This window comes from Oncorhynchus clarkii, chromosome 31 (genome assembly GCF_045791955.1).
Source record: "Oncorhynchus clarkii lewisi isolate Uvic-CL-2024 chromosome 31, UVic_Ocla_1.0, whole genome shotgun sequence".
Classification (NCBI taxonomy): Eukaryota; Metazoa; Chordata; class Actinopteri; order Salmoniformes; family Salmonidae; genus Oncorhynchus; species Oncorhynchus clarkii.
The window spans coordinates 28,170,773-28,179,871 of NC_092177.1; the positions used below are offsets into that span (position 1 = coordinate 28,170,773).

At 40.2% G+C, this 9,099-nt stretch overlaps 1 protein-coding gene across 1 annotated transcript; it reads left to right on the plus strand.

Annotated features, from left to right (window-relative positions):
- The first annotated feature begins 2,806 nt into the window (after positions 1-2,806).
- LOC139390433 (mid1-interacting protein 1-like) lies at positions 2,807-5,327 on the plus strand. The gene is made up of 2 exons (XM_071137553.1): positions 2,807-2,970; positions 3,968-5,327. Exon 2 carries the CDS (start codon positions 4,061-4,063, stop codon positions 4,553-4,555), a length of 495 nt encoding a protein of 164 aa, XP_070993654.1. The 5' UTR covers positions 2,807-2,970; positions 3,968-4,060; the 3' UTR covers positions 4,556-5,327.
- Positions 5,328-9,099: the final 3,772 nt, after the last annotated feature.

The following is a 9,099-nucleotide window of genomic DNA, read 5'->3' on the forward strand; positions in this document are numbered from 1 at the left end:
ATCTCCCTCTCTAACTTTAAGCATCAGCTGCTTACCAAACAATGTACACAGCCAATCTGTAAATAGCACATCCAACTACCTCATCCCCATATTATTACTTACCTTCTCGATCTTTTGTACCACAGTATCTCTAATTGCACATCATCTTCTGCACATATCTATCACTCCAGTATTAATGTTACATTGTAATTATTTCGCCTCTATGGCCTATTTATTGCCTGTGTTGTTGTTTTTGTCGCACTGCTTTGCTTAATCTTGGCCAGGTCGCAGTTGTAAATCAGAACTTGTTCTCAACTGGCTTACCTGATAAAATCAAGGTGAAACAAAAATAAATAATAAATAAATAAACGCAAGCTGCAATGAATGAGTATAGCAAAGTATTAGTGACTTGTCTTTTTTCATTTCAAGGAATATTTCACTTTCTCTGGTCATAGGAGTAACATCATGAATTGGTGCATGAAACAGAAATAATGCAGTGCAACTTGAGTTTCGCCATCAATTGGAAGACTGTGTCCCCTTTTTTTAGCGCAGGGAAGGAGGATGGAGGGACACTGAGGCGGGTGAGAGGCAGCCTCACCACTGCTCCCTCCCTCCCCTCAGACTGTCCATCAGATGCAGGCCATCAGTCCTGTAAAAAGAAAAGACGCAAATGATTATGCTCACTTAGCTGTGCCTCACAAGTAATACAACAAATTATATATTACAGTGTGATCATATAACTACTAAATATAATTTCAAAATGTTCTGAGTCATTTAAAAAAAAATCTGAGCGGTAGATCTAGTCTTGCATTTTGACTCAGAATGTGATCTTGACTCAAAAGGTTGGTGACCACTGTATTAAACAATTTCTGATATACATGCCTTCTATTTTCTTGTATAAGTAAAATCAGGATTATGCCTCTACTGTCATTCATTCCAATTAGACTGGTTTGGATTCCTCCCTGACCAATATGGCTGCCAATCAAAATGGCTGCCATTTTTTTGTTGATCTAACATATTTGTATAGGATGTCTATGGTATTTTTAAAATTTTATATATATTTTTTATTATTGGAGAAAAATCAGTATACGTAAGAAGTATACAAACAGACAATGATAACATATGCTAGGGGGTAGAACAAATGACAGATTATACAAAGACCTTAAAAGATGCACACATATTGATTGTTTTAACAGCTTTCTTATTAGAAGAATGTATAATGGTCTTAATGTACTGCTCGAATTCCTTATCGAAAACACAGAAGCGTGGTTTTTTATTAGTCAATTTACATTTATGAATATGACATTTTGCCATTAGCACAATTAGATTTATAAGGTAACATTGTTTCTTCTTTATCTTTACTATGGTTAAGGAAACCGAGCAGCACATTCGACCAATAAAAAACAAAAGTCATCAAGAATATTAACAATTATAAAACTGTGAATATCTCTCCATAATTATTTTACATGTAGACAATGCCAAAATACATTTGAAACTGTTTATGGATGCACAAAAAGTACAAAAAGTACAATCAATGTTAATGTCTTTTTAAAGTTTCTTCAGGTAATGATTCACAGGGTAATACTTATGGATCACTTTGAAAGAGACCTCTTTGACCTTCTTAACAAGCAAGTATTTGTGTGGTAATAACCAGACTTTTTTTTCCAACAGATATTAGTGACCAATGTATTCCAGTAATTTGTGACTTAAGGAATGGATACAATATCCCTTTGAAATAAAGCACCTGTTGTTCTGAGGGAGCAAGGAGAAACACAGTTTCCCTATTGGAGAGTCAACTGGATTAAGTGAGGGTAGGTCAAGAAGGTGAGGTCTGGCTACACCTCTAAATAACATGAGAGTTCCAGATGGAATAGCATCAGACTATGGCGAACTCTCTAGGTGTGACAGTGATCTTGTAAAGATAAAAATTCCTCATAATTGAGTAACAATCCTTCTGCATTAAAAGGTTGACTCACCAGTAGGATATGATTATTGAACCAGTTCTTAAAAAATAAAGACTTGTTTCTATATAAAATGTCCTTATTGTTCCAAATGAAATACCTATGCGGGGGAAAGTTATGTTTATATATTAACGACCACGCTAAGAATACTTGTCTGTGAAAAGCAGATAATTTTGCAGGAATCTTATCAACGTTATAGTTACAAAGTAACATACAATTGAGGCCACCAAAACGGGAGAAGATATAACGAGGGATGAACTTCCAAATTGAAGTAGGATTCTTTAAAAAATGTTTAGCCCAATTTATCTTAAAAGTATTATTCAAAGTAGGAAAATCTAAAAAAAAAAAAGTTTTTTAAATGGAGTCCACCATATTCATTCATATGAGTTCATAACGACAGATTTCATAATATAATGTGCACGATTTTTCCAGATGAAGTTGAAAAGCACCTGGTCAACCACTTTACCTATTTTGTTGTCAAGATATAGGGACTGGGCTGCATAAGTAAATCTGGAGATGCCTTCAGCTTTAGAAAGCAATACTCGACCTTTCAAGGATAAATCCCTCTGCAACCAATAGTTCAACTTATTTTTGGTTTTTTTCAATAATAGGTATAAAAATTTAAAGAGCATCTTTCCTGTTGATCCTTAGATAAAGTAATCCCAAGGTAGGATGTCTATGGTAACAACATTACTGGGCGTCTGTTGCTGAAGACAGTTGCAGTTTACTTTACGCCTGCTACGTTAGGTTAGTTGCAAACATGCTCAGGAAATAATATGTGGTCTCTGATTGGTTTTTTTCACAGCCAATCACCTAAAGTTAACGCCCCATTTCCTCAATACCATCCTATTGCACCATTGATGTGAAGGGGAAAATATCGTTTTTTTCTAGCCGGCGCCCACACTATAAAGGCCCTAGTCTGTCAGCGCTACAACCGAGGAAGTTTATACCTTTCTTCCAGGCTGGTGGAGCCTGAGCAAGTACTGGAATTGTCATTTTCCAACGCCCCATCAAGAAAACATTTGCTCAGGTCCGTATTTTGGTTTTAGACAGACTGTTTGTTTCACCTTTTTGCTAAATGGATGCTAGACAAGCGTTTACAGGAAGTGCTATATGATGCTTTGCTGGTTAGTTACATTGCAGGAACAAAGTGCTTTCGATAGCGTAGGCCACCTTGCTTCGTTTTAGTGCTGACCAGAGCCATATCTAAATATGTATCTAGTGCAGACGTTATATTCTGTATCTTTAGCAGCCTACGCCATAGCCTACTCTGGGATGCGGTAGTCAGGTTAAAGCTATTTATGAAGTGTCTCTTCATTCTGTTCATTCCGCCGTTAACTAGACGACATGGGCTATCTCCTGTTCGACCAGCTGAAATTACCCTGCGCCGTGCATTTAAGTGCGTTCTCGGTAGGCGGATGCCTGCCTGTTTTAATCGTCTGTTTTCTGACCAAAGGCCTTTTGTTTTAGCTCTAGGACGCAATTTGCCAAAACACTGATACATCTGGATTAATGCCGCAAATGTGTTTGGAAAATCCTCTCGGAACCTCTACGAGCCAGAATGTCGAATAAAATGTAATAACTCTTTACCGGTTGGTCCTTTTGCATGGAGTAATGTGAGACTGTATCCACAGGAAAGTAAAATTGGGCTACATCAACTTTACAAAGCGCTGGTAGTGCGTTCAGACTTATCACCTAAAGCCTGTGCAGTACTGAAGCACACGCTCTGCAAGTATGCATTCTTCTCGTGCATATATTCCATCTTGTGCGTATTCTTCGGGTGACAAATCTGTACGCACTACGGTTAACGGTGCTTTGAGAAGTCGACGTAATTCTACTTTCCTGTGGCCATCGTCACATTCCTACCCTTCAAAAGGAACGACAACCGGTAAAGTAAAAATATTTATATTTGGCCTTCGTGAGTAAACTTTACTGATCAAAAACTTATTTCTGCAATTTAACGTCGGGTTTTCATGCTAGGGTGCAACTTTCTTTCTACCTTTTTCTCATGGTTTCTATTCCCATAGTGGCATTTGGCTCCTCAGTCGGCCTTAACATCAAGAAACACTGCCTTACTCCACCTGTTAACTGCGAACCCAAGTCTACCCTAAACCTCTGCAATGATGCAAATTAGCAGTGACCCAGCCAGCAACAAGAACTCCCTCATCAATGTGATGCACCGCTTCATTGCTGCAACCAACAACATGGATGAAACTATCATGGTGCCCAGCCTGTTGAGGGATGTGCCCCTGGAGGAACAGGAGAGCCAGCAGGTTGAGGTGGTGGAGAACAACAATGAGCTGTCCTACCCTAACAAGCAGAGGGACATGTATGAGCACTACCTCCTCCTCAAGTCCATAAAGAATGACATGGAGTGGGGCCTGCTGAAGAGGGAGATGAGCGGCGGGGCCAGCTTCCTGGAAATGGCAGTCAAGCAAGAGGAGCAGCAATCGATAACCAGGGGGCTCCCTGTCGACGAGAGCTCAGATCTGGAGGGCCAGTTCCACTACCACCTCAGGGGACTGTTTGGCGTCCTGTCAAAACTCACAGTGCAAGCAGACCACCTCACCAACCGCTACAAGAGGGAAATCGGAGGTGCTAACTTCATGAGATAGGGTCACATCTGCCTGAACCTGGTCTGCGTGACTCAAACCGTGGTGTCATGGAAGACCTCTTGCCCCTAGTGCAACAGGGTGGTGGACTGACCAGCGCAACTACCTTATGATTTCTTTGACTCCTGTCTTGAGTAGTAACAATCCACCCCCACTCTGTCACTTGCTTCCCAAGCCTCCACTAATCATAAATGTATACCAATCTGACACTTGCATATGTTCCTGACTGTGTAAGGTCATATCTGATTCTGTAAACAGTTGATTGTAAGTTCATCAGGTTGACATTTTACGATTATTGGCTGTTAGAGTTTTCTGATATTGTATTTGGAGTCTAGTTGACACATGGCTCTGGTAGATGTACAAACTTCCCATAGTCTTCATTTCAAATCCAAACATTAATTTGTGGATTCACATGTATGTCAGTGGAACTGGATGTCTTTAACTGTCTCGCAAGGTTTGACTAGGAGTATTTGGAATGCTGGTTGTTCTGTCCCTCCTTAAAATTTAAAGGACACTTGTTTAAGCGCCTTTATTTAAAAGTTTATTCATCTTATTGCTCATGATGAAATGTGGCGTGCCTTGAATTTTTATAACTCAAAGTCCTGCTCAGATGCCCCCTACTGTTTTTGGTACACTTTGTTTGAATGGCAACCTACTTTTCTTTGTCAAACTTCTGTAACACCACTTAATTGTTATGTATTGTCCTTGGATATTTCAATTTTTATATTGGGCAGCAATGCAGTACAACTAAAATAATAAACTTCACCTGTTCAAATTTGTGTCGCAATGGCTTTAAACCTCAGTGTATTAATTAATTGCCAAGGGTCTGTGTATACCATTTTCATATTAGCCAAGATTTATATTATTTCTATGGGTTTTAATGCGTGATCTCACTTGAACTTTCTGTTGCATAGTCCTGGTAGGAATGTGAGGGTGACGTGCTCCAACATGAGCACTGATTTGTCAGCGCAGTACAAGTGTGGGTGTAAAGTAGGATTGGCAAGTCTTGGAATTGACTTAACAGTATGAAAGTGGTAAGAGCCCTGGCACTTGCCCTAGAAAATACCCTGGATTTAAAAAAAAAAAAAAAAAAATACAACTTGACAGTCGGCATACAGTGTCACTCTTTTAGTAATATTTAGCTGGGGAAAATTTACAATTTCTTGCTTTGTGTTTGTAGTTTAATCCCTTAGTGATTTCTGATGTAACATTTCTGCTGAAGTGGACCAGGTTAAGGACATTGAGCTTTATAATGGATTTAGTGCTTTTGTATGCCATTGAGTCAAAGGTACGACTGCTTTAATGAGTTCATGAACTTTGGTATACACTAAAAGACCGACAGTATGTAGACACCTGCTTGTTGAACATCATTCCAAAATGGGCATTAATAGAGTTTTGCTGTTCCACTAGATGTAGGAACATTTCTGCAGGGAGTTGCTTCCATTTAGCCACAAGCGCAGTAGTGAGGTCGGCACTGATGTTGGGTGATTAGACCTAGCTTGAAATCAGCGTTCCAAATGTGTTCGATGGGGTTGAGGTCAGGGCTCTGCATGCCAGTCAAGTTCTTCCACACCGATCTCAAACCTTTTCTGTATGGCCCTCGCTTTGTGCACAGGGCTGTGTCATGCTGAAACGGAAGGACCTTCCCCAAACTGTTGCCACAAAGTTGGAAGCACATTGTCTAGAATGTCATTGCAGTGTTAAGATTTCCCTTCACTGGAACTAAAGGGCCTATCCCGAACCATTAATCCTCCACCAAACCGTTGCTCCTAGATGTTTCCACTTCTTAGTAACAGCACTTACAGTTGACTAGGTAAGAAATTGGATTGTTGGGATCCTTCGACGGTGCCACGTTGAAGATAACTGACCTCTTCAGTAAGGCCAGTCTACTGCCAATGTTTGTCTATGGAGATTGGATGGCTGTGTGCTCGATTGTATACACCTATCAGCAACAGGTGTGGCTGAAAAAGCAGAATCCACTAATTTGACAGGGTGTTCACACACTTTTAAAAAATATATAGTGTATGTTTTTCTTGTTCCACAGTTAAATTAATAGCTGTAGGCTACCTCATAAGCCACTATTCAGCAATTGTTCAACCTGCACATCACATTGTGGGCATCTAGGTTGATTGAGCAGAGAGATCTGAATAATAAGTAGCCTGCAGCTATAAAGAAATAAATTAGCATGGAATTTACCATAAATCCACGATAACCTTTTTGACTCTGTTTTATCATTCAGGACACCATTCTCAAAGCTCTAAATCAATAGAAATTACTTTCAGAATTTTCTTAAGAAAATATGGGTCAGTAAAGTAATTAACACTAAGCCACACTAAGCCATTAATTGCAATTATTTATAAAATCAACAGATAAGATCTGAATCTATGCATGGCATGCATATCAAACACAAATTATAGCGTCCTCAAATGGCCATCCCCCATTCCCACCAGTCATCACTCTCTCAACCCCTCCCCTTAGCAACAGCTCCACCAACAGCGGCCAATAGGCTAACAAAGCTTTTTTTTCTCTTTCAAAGGCACAGCAGGGATTAAAACATGGCAGAGTGGAGGACTGAGAGGGACAGGAGGGGTGAAAGAGCACTGCTCCAAGGGCAGCTCTGACCCAACACCAAGCACTTGGGGATGCCTACGAGAGCACAGTTGTGTAAGGCTGGGTCCCTGAGTCGTCTTTGTAGATGCTCTCAATGTAAGCCGAGAAATATCCAAACAACAAAATCGCTGTAGCAAAATTGGTCAATCTTTCAGCCCACTCAAGTGAACTGGGTTAACCACTAATTGTGGGACAGCTGGTCAGACTCTTGATATGAATGGAAATTGGATTTCTACACATTACGCCCCACAACTGTTGGCTATCAGAGAGGATACGTTGTCTGTGGGCCGGAGACACAGTTTAGCACCATTTATTTATGTAATCAATGGACTGATCACTCATGTAGAGATTATTTTGACCTTTATCTGTGGCGCGTGACTGGATTAATCCATTGACCTTTATCTGTGGAGCTTGACTGGATTAATCCATTGACCTTTATCTGTGGAGCTTGACTGGATTAATCCATTGACCTTTATCTGTGGAGCTTGACTGGATTAATCCATTGACCTTTATCTGTGGAGCGTGACTGGATTAATCCATTGACCTTTATCTGTGGAGCTTGACTGGATTAATCCATTGACCTTTATCTGTGGCGCGTGACTGGATTAATCCATTGACCTTTATCTGTGGAGCGTGACTGGATTAATCCATTGACCTTTATCTGTGGAGCTTGACTGGATTAATCCATTGACCTTTATCTGTGGAGCTTGACTGGATTAATCCATTGACCTTTATCTGTGGAGCGTGACTGGATTAATCCATTGACCTTTATCTGTGGAGCTTGACTGGATTAATCCATTGACCTTTATCTGTGGAGCGTGACTGGATTAATCCATTGACCTTTATCTGTGGAGCGTGACTGGATTAATCCATTGACCTTTATCTGTGGCGCGTGACTGGATTAATCCATTGATCTAAACAAAATGGGGTTAGTTTCTTATTCAGTCAATTCAGGAAGAGAACTGAAATTCAATGAATGAATTGAAAATTACTTTTATTAATTGAAAATGATTTTTAATAGCATAAATATGTGAATACCTTTTCCTAAATGGAATGAGGCCCATATAGTCACGTTGTTACGCACTGATCGTTTGGACCACCTACAATGACTTGCGAAAGTATTCACCCCCTTGGCATTTTCCCTATTTTGTTGCCTTCAAACCTGGAATTATAATGGATTTTTGGTGGGTTTGTATCATTTGATTTACACAACATCCTTAGCACTTTGAAGATGCAAAATATTCTTCATTGTGAAACAGACAAGAAACAAAACTGAAAACTTGAGCGTGCAGAACTATTCACCCCCCCAAAGTCAATACTTTGTAGAGGCACCTTTTAGTATCTTGTGGTATGTCTCTATAAACTTGGCACATCTAGCCACTGGGATTTTTGCCCATTCTTCCAGAGAAAACTGCTCCAGCTCCTTCAAGTTGGATGGGATCCGCTGGTGTACAGCAATCTTTAAGTCATACCACAGATTCTCAGTTGGATTGAGGTCTGGGCATTGACTAGGCCGTTCCAAGACATTTAAATGTTTCCCCTTAAACCACTCAAGGGTTGCTTTTGCAGTATGCTTAGGGTCATTGTCCTGCTGGAAGGTGAACCTACATCCCAGTCTCAAATCTCTGGAAGACTGGAAGAGGTTTCCCTCAAGAATTTCCCTGTATTTAACACCATCCATCATTCCTTCAATTATGACCAGTTTCCCAGTCCCGGCTGATGAAAAACACCCCCACAGCATGATGCTGCTACTACCATGCTTCACTGTGGGGATGGTATTCTCGGGGTGATGAGTTTGCCCAGACATAGCGTTTTCCTTGATGGCCAAAAAGCTCAATTTTAGTCTCGTCTGACCAGAGTACCTTCTTCCATATGTTTGGGGAATCTCCCACATGCCTTTTGATGAACACCAAATGTGTTTGCTTATTTTGTTCTTA

What these genes read in the sequence shown, in the direction of transcription:
- LOC139390433 (XM_071137553.1), top strand. Translation starts at nt 4,061, where the DNA reads ATGATGCAAATTAGCAGTGACCCAGCCAGCAACAAGAACTCCCTCATC.